Raw genomic sequence first — 20481 nt, 5'->3', positions numbered from 1 at the left:
AGGCATGGGGGTCTTGCCATCCTTGGACAGATCATGAGCTGTGCTGTGCATGTAGCAGGCACCCTGGAAGTTTCTGTGGCATGAAGCTCCTGCCCTCTTGCCAGCAGTGGTTGATGACTATCTGCGTGCCAAAAGATATCCTCAGCCCCAGAAGAAGTTGCTCCTGTGAGATCAGTTGAGAGTCGAGGCATTTATTGACTGGTCTGCCACAGGGATGGATTGTTGGAATAATATGTTGGGATAGGGTCCTGCTCCCACCCCAAAAACCTGGCCAGATGGTGGGGACCCTCTTAGGGGACCTTGGCAGCTGGTGGCATGTGGAGTGGGGAGGTCAGAGCAAAAGCAGTTTTCCAACTGGTACAGAAAATTTTCGTTATTTCCTTCCTTTCTTCCTCCCTCTCTGTGTCACCCAGGCTGGAGTGCAGTGGCGTGATCTCAGCTCGCTGCAACCTCTGCCTCCCAGGTTCAAGCAATTCTCTGCCTCAGCCTCCCAAATAGCTCAGGTTCCAGCCATCTACCACCATGCCCGGATAATTTTTTTATATTTTTAGTAGGGATGGGGTTTCACCATATTGGCCAGGCTGCTCTTGAACTCCTGACCTTGTGATCCACCCACCTTGGCCTCCCAAAGTGCTTGGATTACAGGCATGAGCCACCACGCCTGGCCCCATTGTTTTCATTATCAATATTACTAGTGGGCTTTGGGCGAACACCTGCACGGACTTAACACTGTGGTTGGAGCGTAGCTATCCTGTGCTTTCTTTACTGCCCCTGTGGGCCATGCAAGACACCTGCAGTCTCTGCTGTGGAACCCCCAGGCTCCTCTGTTTCTCATTTGTCCAGACTTTCGCAACCCCCAGAGCAACTTCCAGGTGTTAGCTGGACCTCTATCCTGGCCCCCCATCACCCCCAGCCAGCCCCAGCTTTCTGCTTCCTGTGATGGATTGAGTTGTGTCCCACAAAAGATGTCCAAGTTCTAACTCCCCAGTGCCTGTGATCTTATTTGGAAATAAGATCTTTGCAATTGATTAAATTAAGATGTGGTCTTCTTGGAGCATAGTGGACCCATATCCGATACGGTGGGGTCCTCAGCTCAAGGGGGAAATGTGGACTGACAGACACACACACACAGGGAAGACGCTGTGAAGGCACAGGAAGAAAGCCGTCTACAAGCCAAGGAATGCCCAAGGCCACCACCAGCTAGAAGAGAGGCCTGGGACAGTCTCGGAAGGAGCCAACAACCCTGCCAGTACCATGATCTCAGACTTCTGGGCTCCAGAACTGTAACAGTATGCTTCTGTTGTTCTGTTTTGTTTTGTTTCGGTTTTTTGAGATGGAGTTTTGCTCTGTCGCCCAGGCTGGGGTACAGTGGTGTGATCTTGGCTCACTGCAATCTGTGCCTCCTGAGTTGAAGCAGTTCTCTTGCCTTAGCCTCCGGAGTAGCTGGGATTACAGGTGCATGCCACCACGCCTGCCTAATTTTTGTATTTTTAGTAGAGATGGGGTTTCACCATGTTAGCCAGGCTTGTCTCAAACTCCTGACCTTCTGATCTGCCCACCTCAGCCTCCCAAAGGGCTGGGATTACAGGCATAAGCCACCCTGCCCAACCATGTTTCTGCTTTCTGAACCACCCAGTAATGTTATAGCAGCCCCCTGGAAACTGATACACTTCCCCCGCCCAACACTAGTCTTATCTTTGAGCACTGATACCTAAGCAGTGTTGTTGTGTCCTCTAGGAGGCTGTAAACAGGTCACAATCTCTTCCCTGGGTATCGATACCCAGCATGAGGTGCAGGTGGCATGAGCAGCAGGAAGGGTGATTTGTTTTCCCATTGTCTTGCCAGGCCATCAGTGAATGTGGAGTATGGGCTCGTGCTTAAAAGAGCTGTCTTGGTACCAGTTCCAAGAGAGATGGATTTTTTTAATTATGTGGTTTTTTTTTTGTGGGGGTGGGGGGGACAAGCTACAGAAAAGAGAGACTTTAAAAAAAATTATTTTCAAATACTTTGGATCCTTCCTTTGACCTCTCTGGACCATACCAGAGAGGATTTGACCAAAAATCTTGCCTGCAGCTCTTCTGTTTCCTGGGATGTTAAGCTCTTCCTTGCATTCCCAGGATCCTGAAATTGCAATCTCCCCATCTCTAAAAGAGAGAGTTGGGCTAGTTTTAAAAACCTTTTGGCTGGGCACGGCAGCTCACACCTGTAATCCCAACACTTTGGGAGCTAAGGCGGGTGGATTACCTGAGGTCAGGAGTTCAAGGCCAGCCTGACCAACATGGTAAAAACCCGTCTCTTCTAAAAATACAAAAATTACCTGGGTGTCATGGCACATGCCTGTCATTCCAGGTACTCAGGAGGCTGAGGCAGGAGAATCGCTTGAACCTGGGAGGCAGAGGTTGCAGTGAGCTGAGATCGCACCACTGAGCTCCAGCCTGGGTGACAAGAACAAGAACAAGACTCTGTCTCAAACACACACACACACACCCCTTTCAAGCTCTGTATTTCCCAAGGAACAACCCTGATGGCCGCTGCAGAGGAGGACTCAGCTCCTACTTCTGCTTCCCTCTTTTCCCTGATTCCTGCTGGCTGGGTGCCTCCCCACACTGAGAGGCCACCTCATCAAGTGGAGCGGAAGGTGTTTGTTCACAGTGCTTCTCTCCAAGGCATGGGATTAGGGAAGGTTTTATTTCTTCTTTTTACTTTCCTGTGTTTTCCAGTGTTTCTTCCCTGGACCTGTTTTACTTTTATAAGTAGGATAAAAATAATTTCTCTGAAATAGAGGAGAGGACTGGAGCCTAGCGCTAAGGCTTTCTTTTGCTCCCCATTCCCCAGCATAACCCTCATGCTCCTCTGTTTCTCTTGATCTTTCTCAGATTTCTGTTTTTATTCCTGTCTTCCTCCCTCTCTCCTGCTTGAAAATCTTCTAGTTGTATTTTTGGGTGTTGGTAAGCTAAACAAGTGATCTTATGTTCTGGCCATCAGGGGTTTGTTCTAGGGCCAAGCTGAGTGAACCTGAACCTGAGCCTGAAAAGGGCCCAGGGCTTGCTTTTTTTTTTTAACAAGGAGCATCCAATAATGCCCAGCCCGTGTGCTCTCTGCCACTGGAGGAGTGTGCCAGGCAGGAAGGCAAGGAGAGGATGCCTCCTTGTCTCAGACCAAGACTTCACTGCTTTCTGCTCCTGGTTTATACAAATGATATGTGCTGATTGGTGAGATGGGTGCCACCGTGGAAAGATACAGAGAGGACAGAGCAGAGGCAAAGCCTTGGGAAGCGGAAGAACAGAAAGGGCCAGGGGCGCATGATGATTTTTGAATGCTGCAATCCCACCCAGCTGGCTCCACTCTTTCCTATGAAGAATAGATTCTTATTACAAGGTATGCAAGTGCAGAACTTTCTTCACTAGCGGAATTTAGAGACAGAGATGAAAATCTCCAGTAACTTTTATAATGAGCTGAGTATTTGGGGGCCTGGCTGATTTCGTGACTCTCAGTGAATCCACCCTGTTACATTCAGTCTTCTTTTCCTGGGTCTCTCTGACCAACCTGCTGTCATTTCCGTAGTTTTCATCATTACCACCCATTTGGAGTAAATGGCAGAGGAAAAGGGTGCTTTCAAGTCAAGAGTAAATTGGTGTGTTGTTTTGATTCTTGTGCCTTTCTTTTAAATGGCCCTACCTCCAACACCTGGATAAAGGTAGCACCTGGCGCAGAGAGATCCCTGCTTTTCCTTGTGGTCTCCTAGACCCATTCTTCTCAAAGCCTGGTCCCCGGACCAGCAGCATCAGCGTCAGCTGGGAATTTGTTAGTTGTGCAGTTTCTCCTACCCCAGACCTAGTAAATCAAAAACTCTATGGGTAAGGCCCAGAAATTTGCATTTTAATACTCCCTCTGGGGAACTGTGATGCTCCTTCAGCATCACAGGACTGGCTTGCAACTGACTAAGTCTTAGTCAACGGCTAACAGCTGCAATCTGTTTAACCAGTCCTCCAAGTGGTTTTGATGGGCTCTTACATTTCAGAAGTGTTCCTTTAAGCCCACCTTGAAGGCTTCCCCTGTTCCTAGCATCTTACCATTCCTCCGCATGGATGAGGTTTTCAGTCCTCTTTGCAGAGAAGTTTTTAAACCTGCTTCCGTAGTTTCCCAAGGAATCTTACTTCACTCTACTATAAAATGCTGCTGTTTCTTCCTCATTTTGTGTGGTCTTTTCTATCCTGAATGCCCTTTTTGATGTTTGAGAATAGCCTTTTTTTTTTTTGCCCTGAATTTCTATACATGTTTTGCAGTGCTGGTTTATGATAAGGACTTTTTCTGTGTGCCTGAAGGAGCCATGGAGGTGGAGCAGACAGCCTTTGAGTGTCAGGGGATAAATGGCCATCTTATTCCTCAGGAATCCAGCAAGTTCATAAGTGCCTTTGTGGCTGCACCTGAGAGATTATTGCTGATTTCTATTCCCAAAATAGCCTTAGTTCTTTCTCACTATTTTCCCAAGTCCTGTGAAAAGCAGTACTCAGTGGTTTTGAGCATAATTTTTTCTTTTTTGAGACAGAATCTTACTCTGTCACTCAGGCTGGAGTGCAGTGGCATGATCTCAGCTTACAGCAACCTCTGCCTCTCGGGTTCAAGCAATTCTCCTGCCTCAGTCTCCCAAGTAACTGGGATTACAGGTGCACACCACCATGCCCAGCTGATTTCTGTATTTTTAGTAGAGATGGCATTTTATCATGCTGGCCAGGCCGGTCTCAAACTCCTGACCTAAAGTGATCTATCTGTCTTGGCCTCCCAAAGTGCTGGGATTACAGGTGTGACCCACCATGCCCAGCCTTCAGCATAATTTATAAACATAAAGTCACACCTTTTGCTGGAAATTCTTCTATATATGGATTAGCAATGAAGAGCAATTGAAGTTAATAAAGGCCGAGTTTCTCAGAAAACAACAACAACAAATGATGATGCATAAGTGGAAAAATACCACTTTATGGGAGAAGTTTCCAAGCGGTTGTGTGGTACGATCTTCCATGGAGAGATTATGGTGCTGGCCCAGAGGCCGTTAGACTGTGCTCTGATGGATGTCCTTGGGCAGGGACTGTCTTGTTATAGGACTAGAAACCCACTTATATTAACTTATGAAAAAAAGTGCATTTATTAGAGGGATATGGGGGCATCTCACAGAAATGTAGGCACAAGAGCGGGAAAATCAGGCGCTGAGATTGTTTGTCCCAACTGTGGGACCTTGTGATGTCTTATGCTACTTCTTTTTTCTTTCTTTCTTTTCTTCTTTTTAAAATAGAGTCAGGGCCTCACTATATTGCCCAAGTTGATCTTGAGCTCCTGGCTCAAGGCACCTACCTTGGCCTCCCAGAGGGCTCGGATCATGGGCGCGAGCCACAATGCCAGCCTATGACACTTCTTTCTCTGGATTCTCTTCATGCATCTTTCTCTCTGCAGTCTTGCCTTTTATTCCTCAGCAGCCATTTGCAGAAATGGTCACTCATGGTGGAGGAGGACTGCCCCAAGTCCTGTTTTATACAACTCTTGGCGGGTTCAGTAGCAACAGCCAAGTGGTCACGCCCATAGCATGTGGATCCAAACTGGGGTTTGAGCAGTTCTTAGAGTCTTGAACATCTGTAATTGGATATTGTGAAGTACATATTCAGTCTTCCGTCCAGCTCCCTAGCCTAAACCCTTGGAATCTGCAGAGTCTTAAGAGTGTCTCTTGAGATGCTAATGAGATGACAGGTATCTGGAGCCCCCTGGGCAGCTTCAGGATGGGAGCTGGTCACAGGGAAGACCAAGGCATGATTAGAAGTTTGGAACTTCAGCCTCTACCCCACAAACCTCTGGGGAGAGGAAAGAGGCTGAAGGTTGATTACCAATGAATGGCCAGGGACAGCACCAATCATGTCTATTCACTGAAGCCTCCATAAGAACCTAGAAAGACGGTGCAGAGAGCTTCTGGATAACTGAGAACCAGGAGCCTGGAAGGTGATGCATGGAAGCGCCGTGCCTCTTCCCTCATGCCTGGCCCTGTGCACCTCTTCCATCTGCCTCTTCATCTGTATCCTTTGTCGTGGCCTTTGGAATAAGTGGGTAACAGTGAAGTGTTTCCCTGAGTTCAGTGAGCTGCTGTGGCAAAGTAGTTGAACCCATGGAAGGAGTAGTAGAATCCCTGATTTATAGCCTGCCTGTCAGACATGTGGGTGACAACTTGCTGCTTGTGATTGGTATCTGAAGTGGGGAGCAGTCTTGTGTGGGATTGAGCCTTCAACATGTGGGATCTGATGTTATCTCCAGGTAGACAATATCAGAATTGGATTAAGATATAGGACACTCTGCTTGTGTCCACTGGAGACTTGCTGGCTAGTTTGTAGGGGAAAACCCCCGTATACCTGATGTCAGAAGTGTTGAGTGATGTTGGGTAGAGAGTAGGAGAAACAGTTGAGTTTTTCCTGTGTTATCAATTGTAGAAGATGGTTGTAATGTTTTGTTTTTGAGACAAAGTTTTGCTCTTGTTGCCCAGGATGGAGTGTGATGGCACGATCTCAGCTCACCGTAACTTCTACCTCTCAGGTTCAAGTGATTTTCCTGCCTCGGCTTCCTGGGTAGCTGGGATTACAGGCATGCACCACGCCTGGCTAATTTTGTATTTTTAGTAGAGACGGGGTTTCTCCATGTTGGCCAGGCTGGTCTCGAACTCCTGACATCAGGTGATCTGCCCGCTTCAGCCTCCCAAAGTACTGGGAGCCACTGGGATTACAGGCATGAGCCACCACACCCGGCCACAAATGGTTGTAATTTTTTATGTTTTATCATTCTGATTGTGATTTTTAAAACTTCACTTAATAGATAAATATGCCAGTCTTTTCCTTTTGTGATTTCTACCCTTTGAGGCCCTACTTTAAAAGATCTTTACCAATAAAAGATAGTAGTAGTTTCTTCTAGTGCTCTTATGGACTGTCCCCGCTCCCCTCACTTAAAATATTAAGCCATATGGAATTTAATTTCAGAAAATTAATGAGAAAGGGACCTACCTCAATATTTTTCAAATAGTTTACCCACCATTCAAACAGCATTGACTGACTGAGCCGTTCAGCCATTGCCTTGAGAAGCATCTCTTTACCATGTGCTAAATGATCTGCCTGGGTCTGGTTTGGGCCTTTTTCCCTGGGTCTTTCTCTCTATTCCTACACCAAGTTTTGTCTGTTTTCTATCATGGAAATTTCTCATGGATTCTAATGGGATATACTATAAAAATATAGTCTTATGGCCTGGCACAGTGGCTCATGTCTATAATCTCAGCACTTTGGGAGGCCGAGGCAGGCAGATCACCTGAGGTCAGGAGTTCGAGACCAGCCTGGCCAACATAGAGAAATCCTGTCTCTACTCAAAATAAAAAAATGAGCCGGGTGTGGTGGCGCATGCCTGTAGTCCCAGCTACTCTGGAGGCTGAGGCAGGAGAATCGCTTGAAACCAGGAGGTGGAGGTTGCAGTGAGCCAAGATAAAAACACACACATACACACGATCACGTCCCTGCACTCCAACCTGGACGACAGAGTGAGACTCTGTCTCAAAAAATATACCTATTTGTGAAGGTGTGCGCGTGGATGCATGCACGCACACAAGTCTTCTTACTTTGGTTTCATTTTAAAGAACGAGCCAGCATCACATGCTTCATGTGTATCGTTTGGCACATTTGCCTTGCATGCACAAGCACAGACATTTTATTTGTGCCGTTTTGTTAAAGTGAGAACCTTTGGTACACTTAGCAGTGTGTTGTGGAGGGCCTTTTCCCTTCAGCATGCACAGACCCACCTCATGCACTTCGGCCCTTCCGCAGAACACCCTCCTTTTAATACATCACTGTTCCCTGTCAGTGAACATTTAGGGTGCTTCCCAAGAGTCTTTTCCCTCTAATAAAAAGTGCTCCACAAAATACCTTCATGCTTACATTATTGCACACCTAAAACTGTTGTTAGGTCAAACGATAATGTGCATTTGGGATGTGGACAGATATCTCCAAATGGAATTTCAGAGACATTCTCACCTGTTTTTGCAGATCCTGGCTAAATAGGGGCTATCAGTCACAAAATGGGTAAGAACATAGTGTCTTACAGTCTTAGCTTGTATTCCTCCAATTTTGAATGAGAATGAGCATTGATTTTTTTGGTTGTTGATCATTTGCAATTGTTTTTCTGTAAATCACCTGTATATGTTCTTTGTTTTTAAACTGGACTGCTCTGTGATCCGTGATTCATGTTGCTTGAAGGGAATAGAGGAATAGAGTTCGTCTCCCTGGCCCCCTTCTTGGTCTTTCCCTGTCTCTTTATCTTTCTTTTTACCTACACGCATATACACATGTATCTTTAAAAATCAGCCATTAGCCATATTACTGAACTTCCTTCTAATAGTTGCTTTGAGCTGAGTCTTTATTCATTCATCAAACAATTACTGAGTGTCCTTGGTGCCCAGAAGACAGGTCTACATTTATTCAATGCAGTTGCAGCCCTCAGAATACATCGGGTGGGAGGGATGGATATGAAAGCAGGGGCTGTAGCTGAGGCAGGAAGAGATTATTCTTCCAGCCAGCCTGTTAGCTCCCTAGGGCAGAGACAATGCCGTGAGCTCCCCTGCTCCTCCCTAGTGTTCAGAAAGTCTGAATGAATTGCCAAGGAGCATAGGGACTGGACTCTTTCAGGTCACCTGGACTCTTCTGGTGCCATGCCACGTGAGAATAGCTGGCTGCCTCAGCTCTGCTTTCCCTGACAGCTCCAAACACCTGGGAACAGGATTGCTTAAAAATGGTCTATCCTGTCCTTTAACTCAGGACTTAGCCCTCAGGGGGTTAAGATAAGACTTTTCGAAGGGGGCCAGGCCCTGCTAGAGACACTTCCCTCACTCCTGCCTGAGCCCCCACACTGGAACCTTCTTTCTGGAACCTTTCCCTCTGGGCTTCCCTCACTATAGCACTCACTGCTTTTGTGTCTTCTCCTCTCTCCTCATCCCCATCTATTTTAGACTCTGAGGATTCAGTCATGCTCATGGGTTTGCGGCAATCTCTTCTAATTCATGTAGCACCCCTGGGAACTCAGCAAAGACCCATTTCAAAGCTGTGGCTCTTAGAAGGTTGGGGTAGCATCTAGGGGGTTCCTTAAATTACTGTACATTTCTACCATATACCTTGACTGATCCCAAGTCTAACCCACCCCTTGGGGCCTTTATCTTCGTCCAAGTACCTCCTGATCCATGGCTGGGCTCCGTGATGGTCCTACTGTGGACTATACTAGTTTTCCCCACATCTGATTAGTCACTGAGATTGCTTGATAAAAATGATGATTTGAGTTCCTCCCAACCTACTAAACCAGAAGCTCCAGGTGTGAGGTTTGGGCATCAGTATTTCCAACAAGTGGCCCCAGTAGCTCTGATGAGTAGCTGTGTTGGGAAATGAGGCCAGAGCTCTGCCTGGCACCTGTGCTTAGGTTCTGAATCTGGAACATCCAGGCTTTGGATTTGATAAGATTTCTTCTCAGTTTCTCAACCATAAGATGGGAGTCAAATGTGTAAGCTGGCAGTGGGTTACCAGCACCTGCTGTGTCGGTGACAAGACACATTTCTCCAACACTGCAGCCAACATTCCTGGCCCTTCAACCCAAGTGTGGGTCAGTGATTTCTTTTAAATGCTCATGGATTCCCCAGTGTGTTTGCATGGGTCTGCACTCTGTAAGGAAGCTGCTAGGTCAGGGACCTAATGGGATTGAAAGGCAGGCTTGAACAGCTCCAGGCAGGCCCCCTCCGGCCCTCTGAATTCCTTGGCTATTCCTGGATTCCTGGCCCTGCTCTTTCACAGGCCCTCTGTGCAGGCTGAAGCCAGACCAGAGCTTGGTTATGGCAGATGTCAAAGGGCCAGGGCACTGATGGGGCCTCCACTTCATCCCATCAGTATCGCAGCTTCTGTGTCATCTGTGAAATGGGCACAGGAGCCCCTGCCCCCCCACCGAGATTGGGGGTTTGCCCTAAGAATTTTGTAAGCGGCTGTAATTGGGAAGTTGGAGGCCACTCATAGTGATATCTCCCTGGTTAACTAAGGGATAGCCCCACAGCACAGCAATGCTAAAGAAGGCATTGCAGCCCCTCCTTCACCCCTGGCACCCCTCTTTTGGGAGATGTGCTCTTTGTAGGCATGAAAAGGAGGGATGAGGCAGGGAGCCAGCTTCTGGGGTAGAAGTTGGGAAGGAAAGAAGAGGAAGGAAGGAATGGGGATGGTTTTGGTGTTTTGTTTTGTCTTACTGTTGTTCTTCAGTATCTGTGAGGGCTTACTCTGTGCCAGAAACTGTGCTGAGAGCTGTATGTACCTCACTGACTCCTATGTTCAATGCTAGGAAGCTGGGACCTCTGTATCGTTATCCCCCACTTATAACAGGGAAACCGAGGCCGAATAACATGGTCATTGTTAAAAGAAATAGACCTGGGAGTTTTGAACATCTGTCTGTAAGATGCCAGTGCTGAAGCTCTTAATAAGGGAGTCTCAGACCTGAGAGTATACAAGAATCACCTAGAGGGCACCCAACAAGTTCCAGATAATGATGATGCTGCTGGTCCAGGGACCACACTTTGAGAACTACTCCCCTGGATGGTCCAATCTGGCCCCTGTTACCTCTAACTTCATCTTCTTCTATTTCCCCCTCCCCCCCAATTCCTCTTCAGCCACACTATCCTCCTTGCTGCTCTCTATGATGAAAGACATGCTTCTGCCTCAGAACATTTTAATTAATGTTCCTTCATTTTGAATTCTCTTACTTCAGATATGTGCCTGGTTTGCTCCTTCTCTCTGTGATAGGAGCCTTCCAAGATGGCACCCAACACACCCAGGTCCTGATACACCCTTGTGTCATTCCTTCCCACCTTCCTTCCTGGGTGGGCTGTGAGACTGATAGATTCTGGCAGTCATAATGGAGTGTCACTCTTGATAGTGGGTTATAACCAGTTATAACCAAGATATTGTGACCTTTGCCTTGTTTTCCCTTGGCTCACTTGCTCTGGGTGAAGTCAGCAGCCATATTCTCCTGCCAGCATCCATAGGGCGAGCTTTCTACAAGTTGCTCCTCCGGCCCCAGTCAAGCCTTCAAATGAGGCAGCACCCATCAACATCCTAACCCCGACCTCATAGGGCAACCTGGACCAGAACTGCCCAGCTAAGCCACTCTCTGATTCCTGATCCATTAAAACCATGTGAAATAGTGAATATTTAATGTTTCCAGCTGTTAAATTGGGGGTAATTTGTGATACAGCAATAGGTAGATAATACATTTCTCTCAGATCTTCATTCTGTGTTCTTTTCTTGGTGGTTAGGACTTCCCTGGCCACTCTTAAATTACAATTTCTTTCTAATAACATGTTCTATCCCTCTTCCCTGCTGTATTCTTTTTAGTATGAAGCAACAGCTAAACTGATATCTTTTGCTTATTTATTGTCTCCTTGCACAACTCCACCCCACACCAATCCAATTAGAAATTTTTTAAGTTGGCCAGGCACAGTGGCTCACTCCTGTGGTCCCAGCACTTTGGGAGGCCGAGGTGGGTGGATCACTTGAGATGAGGAGTTCGAGACCAGCCTGACCAACATGGAGAAACCCTATCTCTACTAAAAATACAAAAAATTAGCTGGGTGTGGTAGCAGATGCCTGTAATCCCAGCTACTCGGGAGGCAGAGGCAGGAGAATCACTTGAACCCAGGAGGTGGAGGTTGCGGTGAGCCGAATTCACGCGCACTCCAACCTGGGCAACAGAAGCGAAACTCTGTCTCAAAAAAAGAAAATTTTTAAGTTTTCACTTATAGAAAATTTTATAAACAGACACATTTGATTAGAGGTTGAATCGCATAATGACCACTAAGATTTAAGCTGAAGAAAGAGGAGATTAATAAGTTATATTTCCTGCCATATTCCCTCATGTCCAGTACAGTACCAGACACAGAATAGGCCCTCAAATATGTGTTGAATGAATAATAATAATATTCATATTGAGTATGGTTCTCAAATGAAGTGTTGTTTATAGATTCAAATACATTGTGTTGCTGCAGCTTGCACAGTCCCAGCCTAGAGCTCAGGCATGGTACGTGTGGCCAGAAAACGGTGGTCTTTGTTGTCAGACCACTTTCCAGAGATGCCTCTTCTCACCGAGGCCTCAGTTCCTTCCATTAGAATTGAAAAGGACACCACCTGTCTCATAGGTGTTTTGTGGCCACTGAAGGGGATCCCAAATGTGGAAGGGCTTGATGTGACCAGGCGTAAATGGTTCTTCAGAGAGTAGTAGTTTCTTTCCAGCAGAGGACCCGCAGTTGTGATTCAAACATCATTTACTTTCAGGAGGGAATTTCAAATGTCTTGTAGCAATGCCTGTACTAGGAGACACTGAAAAACCAGAGATAGAGGAGACTCTGGTGCACAGGAGGGGACCAGGTCTCTGTGAGCTGCTGCTGTTGCATTTGCCAAGGGAGACAAGCAGGGGCCTCCAGGGGAATGTGGCCCCATTGCAAATTCTGCATCTGCCTGGACCAAGGCACTGGGGCTCACCTGGAGGACAGGGAAGTATGGCCTGAGGGCACACCAGCTTCTGGGTAGGAAGAGACCAGGCCTGAGAAACAGAGTGGCAGGGCTGCTATCTGTCTAGGCAAACCTGGCCATAGCCCAGGCAGACCCTCCTTGTGAGGACTGCAGGGCAAGGAGAAAATCCATGGGTAGGGAGACCACCAAATCAGTGCAGGGACAAAAGAAAAGGTGGGTGAGGGGAAGGAGAAGATAGAGCAAGTAGCACAGAAGTGTAAAGAGATGCGAAAAGGAGAGAACTCCAGGAATCTCAGATCAAAGTCAAGAGGGAGGATGAGGCAGGAGAATTGCTGGAACCCAGGAGGCTGAGATTGCGCCATTGCATTCCAACCTGGGTGATAGAGCAAGACTCCCTCTCAAAAAAAAAAAAAATCCCGAAGTCCGTTTCCTTCTGCTCTGGTATCTGTGGTTATTTTACCTGATAACCACAGGGGGCAGCAGAGAGCCAGCTCAAGCCTAGAAAAGTGGACGATCCCCACAGGAGGCCACTGGGGGCGAGAGGCTTGCAGATGGGCCTGTGGCCAATCACCATAACCAGTGGGTGAGGTCTAGGGGCTCCTTGTGGTTTTCGCCCTAGAGGCCAAAATTCCTAACGCAGGCAGATGCAGTCTTAACAAGGGGAAATGAAGCCCGGAAGTGACTATTTAAAATTAATAACTTCTGCCTAGCTCACTGTTTTTAAAATTCTTTATTATAATTTTTAAAAAGGAGCATCTGTGCTTTGAATCTCAGATGTACACAGTCTTCAGTCTTTCAACTATATTGTCACTTTCCGAGTTATTCATTCACTCACTCACTCATTCATTCATTTATAGAGATGGGATCTTGCTGTGTCATCTATGCTAGACTTGAACTCCTGGGTTCAGGGATCCTCTTGCATTAGCCTCCCAAGTAGCTGGAACTATAGTGTGCATCACTGTGCCCAGCTATCTTTAGAAGTTTTATTCTACATGGGGTAGATAGTCATTCGCAGATGAGAAGATGAACATCTTTGGCTCTCAGCACTGATGATAGAATAGTACCCCCTTAGATGGGTTAATCTGTGGTCAGTTCATTTGTGTATGTTTGGCTCTCTGGGTCTCAGTGGTAGAGGGCTGAATGGAGTTCTAGTGACCACTAGGAAAAAATGTGTTTTGTGTGAATTGCATTGCGTGGGAAGAGGCTCCCCAAGGCATACCTCCCTCCTTCCACTCTGACCGCACTTTTCCTCCTAGAGCCTCTGTGGCCATAGCTCTGTTGCGAGAGTCTGGGCAGTCATCCAGGATGACCTAAGGCCACAGGGATGGACGTCTAGAGAATGCAGAAGGGCCTCAATCCAGCATCTCTGGGGGCCTGGAGCCGCCGCTTCAGTCTTACTGTGACTTGGTCAAGGAGCCTGGTGTGTTGTAAGTGGATTAGGGAGTCTTTTATTGGAAAAGACCTGGACACGGCTTCCTCCCTGTGGTGTATGGTCATCTGGGGTGACTTGTCCTGCTGCTGGTGAGGTCACCGAGCCAGAGCCCCACTGGGCTCTCCAGATGTCGGCCTGGCCTGGCCTGGCCTGGCCTGGTCTGGCCTGGCCCAGCCCCATCCCTACTGCAGGCTCACAGTGTCTTTGTGTTTTGGATTGGTCAGAACTAGCCAAGACAAAGGAGATAGACTGGGCTGAATCCTTCAGGTAGCTGTGTCATCCCTGATGGGGCCCCTTTGGAGGTTAAAGTGGAGAGATACGGTAATTAGAGAGACTCCAGCTTCTAGGGGGTCTGGGAGTGACCAGGCCAGTGAGAGTAGGGAAAGGGGCCTCCCATCGGGTCCCCACATGCACAGCAGCATTCTGACTGCAGGCTGGCATCCATCTAGGGTTTCAGAGCCTCCTTCTGCAGCACCCGGAGCTGCTGGTGACTGTCATGGCTGCTGCTGCTGCTGGTAGCTCCCTTCACTGGAGAGCTCAAGGATGGGGGTGGGGAGAGTAACAGGAGCCAGCAGCTTCTCTGCTAAATGGTCCGTATCTTAAAGTTAGGTGCATTGGCTTTGGGTCCATGGTGGTTGGTGGTGGCTTACAGGTAGTAGGCAAACAGCGATAGACGAATGGGTGCAGGATGGAAGGAGTAGTCAGTGCATGAATCGTGACTCTCTGCTCCAGCCAGAAGATCAAAGGCAGTGTCTGCGTGACAGGTGATGGGCCTTCCTTTTCTTTTTTTTTTTCTTAGTTTTTTTGAGACAGAGTCTTGCTCTGTTGCCCAGGCTGGAGTGCAGTGGTGCAATATCAGGCTCACTGCAACTCCTCCTCCTCCAAGGTTCAAGCAATTCTCCTGCCTCAGACTCCCGAGTTGCTGGGATTACAGGTGTGCGCCATCACTCCCAGCTAATATTTGTATTCTTAGTGGACATGGGGTTTTACCATGTTAGCCAGGCTGGTCTTGAACACCTGACCTCAGGCAATCTGCCCACCTTGGCCTCCCAAAGTGCTAGGATTATATGTGTGAACCACTCTGCCTCTTGAGGCTTCCTTTAAAATAAGGTCAATGGTGTCAGCCACCAAAGGGGTGGAGGCAGCAGCACAAAGGGGAAGGTTGTCCGGGAGCTTTCCTGCTGTTTATTCCTGGCAAGCTGAAGAGCACTTCAGGTGGGAATCTCCCATGTGCTGTTGCAATGTCTGTCCTTCTGTTGGCCCCTCTGTCCTTCCATCCTCCAGACCAGGTGCCATATTTGAGAGAGTGAGCCACCATGGCTGCAGCCCTCAAGGATAAGGTAAGGTTTCAAGATTAGGATCTGAGCTGTCTGAGAGACGGACAGTGTACTGATTTCATAGAAGGAAGCTGGATGGAATGTGTGTGTTGGGAGACTTCTCGAAAAGACTTGAGACAGATTTATATGCAGGAGTTTCAGTAGGGTGTGTCCTCCTGGGAGCAACTCCTGGGGAAGGAGGGAAGCAGCACTGCAATAAATATGGCCACCAGGGAGGCCTCCGCAGTGCCACGGGGAGCTCTGAGCTGGGAGGGCCCTTCCAGAATTGTTGGATTTGAGACAAGGGGATTGGTGGGCCTTTGACCCCCCCTCACCCCAGTCATTACACATGCACCTTGCACCCCTACCCTAGGCATAGCCTTGGGCAAGGCAGCTCTCTTTCATTAAGGGCAGTGCCCTGAGAGGGACTCAGCTATGAGCCTCTGCAGCTGGAGAGATTTGGATGGTGCACCACAGTACACACTCTAGAGAGTCTGGGGAAGAATGCTTTGCAGGGAAGAAGAGCAATCTTGGTAGGCTGCATGGCAGAAGGGACATTTTCATTGAGACTTGATGAATGAACAAGGTTGTAATACCCAGGGATGGGGAGCAGGAGGCGGTGAGTGTGGGTGAACAATACAGGAGAGGCATATTCAGAGATCAGTGAGGCACGTTAGCTGGGCCTGAAGTGAAGCCAGTGGGATGTCATTCTGGATGCAGTCAGGGATTGATCTGTGTGCCATGTTGGAAAGGAGCCATACGGGGATTTTGCTGTTGAGTGACTTCTAGCAAAAGCTGGGCTGCAGGGTGAGTGTTCCACTACCTGTGAGTGGGCGATTTCAAGAGGCAGGGAGACTCACTCCGGAGTGACATGGAGACGAGGAGAGGAATGGGATGGAAGGGCATCTCCAGGCCCTGGGAACCAATTAGACGTGAGGGATGGAACATAGGGTGGAGCTGGCGATGGCGAGTGAGCCCTGTCCCTGAGTGTCCAGGGGCCAGGGAACTCAGGAGGAGAGGGTGGAGAGGGGAACCTGGATGTGAAGACAGCAGTGTGGCCTCCAGGCAGGGATGATTGAACACGCAGGAGAGAAGAGAAGCCTCCCTAGAAAGGCAGCCTGAGGCTCGATGATGCCTGAGGCCTCCTGGGGTTGCCTACCTGGCTGCTTTTGCTCATCTGAGATCCACTGGGCTTCTCTCTCTGTTTTATTTAATGCTGATAAAGCACTTACCTTGTGCCTGATGTTGTCCGAAGTGCCTTGCACAGGTAAACCCACTTAATACTCTTTCCCACCCTACTTTGATACCTTTTTCACCCCCATTTTATAGTTGAGAAAAACAAAATACAGAGTTCAGGTGATTCTAGAGGTCACTCAGCTTATGAATGGCCAGGATGTGGCCCTAAGCAGGGCAGGGGTCTTTGAAGTTAAGTTCTTCAAGGCTTCTTGCTCTTGCCTGCCAGTGCATCTACTGGGGAAGCTCCTAAGCCCTCTGGTAGCCTCTCTCCTTGTCACTCCTCATAAAAGACCCAACTACTGGCTGGGACCGTGGCTCATGCCTGTAATCCCAGCACTTTGGGAGGCTGAGGCGGGCAGATCACGAGGTCAGGAGTTCAAGACCAGCGGGGTTTAGTGAAACCCTGTCTCTACTAAAAATACAAAAAAATTAGCTGGGCGTGGTGGCAGACGCCTGTAGTCCCAGCTACTTGGGAGGCTGAGGCAGGAGGATCGCTTATACCCAGGAGGCAGAGAGCAGAGATTGCGCCACTGCACTCCAGCCTGGGTGACAGAGAGAAATTCCATCTCAAAAAAATAAAAGACCCTACTACTCTCTTGTTTATGTTCACACCCTCTCTGCTTTCCAGATCACCCTCAATTGTGCTTTCTCTCCCTTAAGACATGAAGGGACCACGTTGCCCCTGTCATGCCCTGCTCCTGGAGCCCTAGGTTCGCCCTTCCTGAAACCCAAACAATGAGCCTTAAGACCACCAATCACAGTGAGAGAGTGGGAGTATTGGGGCTTAAGAGACCAAGTAGCTGAACCTCTTTATTTTGGATGAAGCATCAAAGGACCAGAGGGATGGTGTGATTTGCCCAGGGCTGCATGGTAGTTTTGGAGCAAAATTGAGTCAAGAACCCAGTTTTGGTTTCATTGTTTGAAACAACTGAGTTTTCAGTGATAGAATTTTTAAATAAATTTGACTTAGCGCTAGAGGCATGTATATGGGCCTTTGGTATTAATACGATATCTCCCTTGGGTGGATACCTTATTGAACTCATTTTAACATTGGAGGAAACTGAGGCACAGAGGATAAGTAGCTTGGCCAAGGAGAGTGGTGGTGAGAGGCAGAGCTGGATTCAAACCCAGAGGTTCTAGAATCACCTCAGTAAACAGAGCCTAACCACTTTGCTATACAGCCCCCCTTAATGGTTTTGGAAATATTTTAAAATTTATTTTTGTTTTATTTTATTTATTTATTTATTTTGAGACAGAGTTTCACTGTTGCCCAGGCTGGAGTGCAGTGGCACAGTCTCTGCTCACTGCAACCTCTGCTTCCTGGGTCCAAGCGATTTTCATGCCTCAGCCTCCTGAGTGACTGGGATTACAGGCACACACCATCATGCCTGACTGATTTTCGTATTTTTAGTAGAGATGGGGTCTCACCATGTTGGCCAGCCTGGTCTCGAACTCTGACCTCAAGTGATCCACCTGCCTCAGCCTCTCAAAGTGCTGAGATTATAGGCATGAGCCACCACACCCAGCCTATTTTTATTTTTTGAGACAGGGTCTTGCTCTGTCACCCAGGCTGGAGTGCAATGGTGTAATCATGGCTCACTGCAGCCTCGACTTCCAGAGCTCCAGCAATCCTCCCAGCTCAGCCTCCCAAGTAGCTGGGACCACAGGCACATGCTACCACACCTGGCTAATTTTTGTATTTTTGGTAGAGATGGGGTTTCACTATGTTGCCCAGGCTGGTCTCAAATTCCTGAGCTTAAGCAAGTCACCCGCCTCAGCCTCCCAAAGTGTTGGGATTACAGACATGGGCCGTTGCTCCTGGACAGATCTTGGAAAGATATTCATAAAAGTTGATACATAAAAAGAATATACAGTTTGATTTTGTCTTATTTTAAAGAGGAACATATGCTTAGAAAACAAATCAACATATGGATGCCAAAATGTTGATGGTGATGACCTCTGAATGGTGGGATGATGGGCAATATTTATTTTTTTGTGTTTTCTTGCATTATCAAATTGTATATAGTGAGAAAGTATTCTTTTTATCACTAGATCACTTCATAAGAAGTCTCTGCTCATGGCAGTGAAGTGGGTTAAGTAGTGATTGGAGGACAGTACTATAACTGCAGTATTAGTTTTTTCTTTTCTTCTCAGAGTCTTACTGTCTCTCAGGCTGGAGTGCAGTGGCATTATCTCAGCTCACTGCAACCTCTACCTCCCAGGTTCAAGTGATGCTCTTGCCTCAGCCTCCCGAGTAGTTGGGACCACAGGCACATGCCACCACACCTGGCTAATTTTTAAATTTTAGTAGAGATGGGATTTCAACATGTTGGCAAGGCTGGTCTCAAACTCCTAACCTTAAGTGATCTGCCCATCTCGGCCTCCCAAAGTGCTGAGATTATAGGCATGAGCCACTGCGCCAGGCCAATTTTATTTCTGATTGAAGCCTGGAGCTGAGCATTGGAAGAGGGAGAGGTGGCCAGGCAGATTCAGCAGTTGCAGCTCAAATGAGACACAGAACTGTGAAATCAGGAAGAAACTTGGGAGTCACCCAAGGTGGGAGAGGGCCCCTGTTTCTTTACAGACTCCTGCACCAACACTCTGTCCTCTGTGCTTTGGAGTTTCAGGTTAACAGTGGACATTCAGAGAGAAATAACAAAGCGGGGGCAAATGAATAGGAAGGCTGCAGCAGGGGATGTTTCAGAGGATCTTGACATCTCGATGGGAAGCCCACCTCCTTCGGGCCCCAGCCTCATGGAGAAGGGCCTGCAGCAAAAAGCAGCTCTGTGGACATGGGATGGGGCTGGGGGGCAGGTGGCGAGAAGGGAGGTGGATGGATATGGGAGCAGAAAGCAGGGTCCCATCTGGCCAGGGTTATGGAAGAGGGTGACAGGCTATCTCTCTTTTCTCCAGCTCTGACCATCTCCTTCTGCTCTGCAAAACTCTGAGGTTCCACCCTGTGACATTCTCAAAGTGATTTTCTTTGTTCTTCTTTCACCAGAGACCACCTGGGAACGTCCCAGCAGTACTCCTGGGATTCCGGCCAGCCCTGGCTCTCACAGGAGCTCTCTGCCTCCAACAGGTACTGTCCGCTGGCTGCTTTGGGGCAACTGGTGGGGGGCCAACACCGCCTTCAGTGGAGAGGCTGAGATGATGGGTCCTGGGTCTTAAACCTGGCTGACATAGCAAACCCAGAGAGGGGTCGGGACTGCAGGGGTGGGTACTCTTAGGCCTGTGGCCCAGCAGGCTGGTATCTCCCTGGCAGTGCCAACAGCAGCTCTGGTGGTCTCCTGCTCTCTCTTCCTCAGGCGCTTAGCAGGAAGAGATGGCTGGGGAGGGTGAGATGTCAGTGTGCTTTCTGTCAGGGACAGGAAGACCTGAAGTGTGGACAGAACTGCTCTCTTTGGCTCTTGTGGACATCATGGAAGCTAAAAGGAGGCAGATATTTACAAGGCAGCTTTCAAATAGAACATCTGGGTTGGTGTGAAGGAGGCCTTGTGAGGGTATGAGTTCTCTGTCTGCAAAGGTAATCAAGCAGAGGTAGTCAAGATAGACGTTCTTTTTTATTATTTTTTTTTTATTTTGAGACAGAATCTCATTCTGTCACCCAGGCTGGAGTGCTGGAGAGCAATCTCAGCTCACTGCAACCTCTGTGTCCTGGGTCCAAGTGATTCTCATGCCTCAGCCTCCCAAGTAGCTGGGATTACAAGCATGTACTACCACACACAGCTAATTTGTGTATTTGTAGTAGAGATGGGATTTCACCATGTTGGCCAGGCTGGTCTTGAGATCCTGACCTCAAGTGATCCACCCACCTTGGCCTCCTAAAGTGCTGGGATTAAAGGTGTGAGCCACTGCCCCTGGCCAAAATGGACATTCCTGTAATAGGTGGGAGGTTTGTCTGTGGGGCTCTTGGGATACATGTAAGTCTGAGATT

The 20481-nt window shown here is 48.1% G+C and overlaps 1 protein-coding gene across 5 annotated transcripts in view; it reads left to right on the top strand.

The window, feature by feature from the left end:
• GAS7 (growth arrest specific 7) overlaps positions 1-20481 on the top strand; it is a 283345-nt gene that overhangs the window by 193085 nt on the left and 69779 nt on the right. For all 5 annotated transcript variants that reach the window (XM_002747912.6, XM_035300035.3, XM_008996523.5 and 2 more), the window contains exon 3: positions 19546-19626. In XM_002747912.6, the coding sequence (XP_002747958.3) occupies positions 19546-19626 (81 nt within the window). The remainder of the gene's footprint in view (positions 1-19545; positions 19627-20481) is intronic.

Source organism: Callithrix jacchus, chromosome 5 (genome assembly GCF_049354715.1).
Source record: "Callithrix jacchus isolate 240 chromosome 5, calJac240_pri, whole genome shotgun sequence".
NCBI classification, from domain to species: domain Eukaryota; kingdom Metazoa; phylum Chordata; class Mammalia; order Primates; family Cebidae; genus Callithrix; species Callithrix jacchus.
The sequence above is the reverse complement of the archived record's forward strand: the minus strand, read 5'-3'. Positions and strand labels throughout refer to the sequence as shown.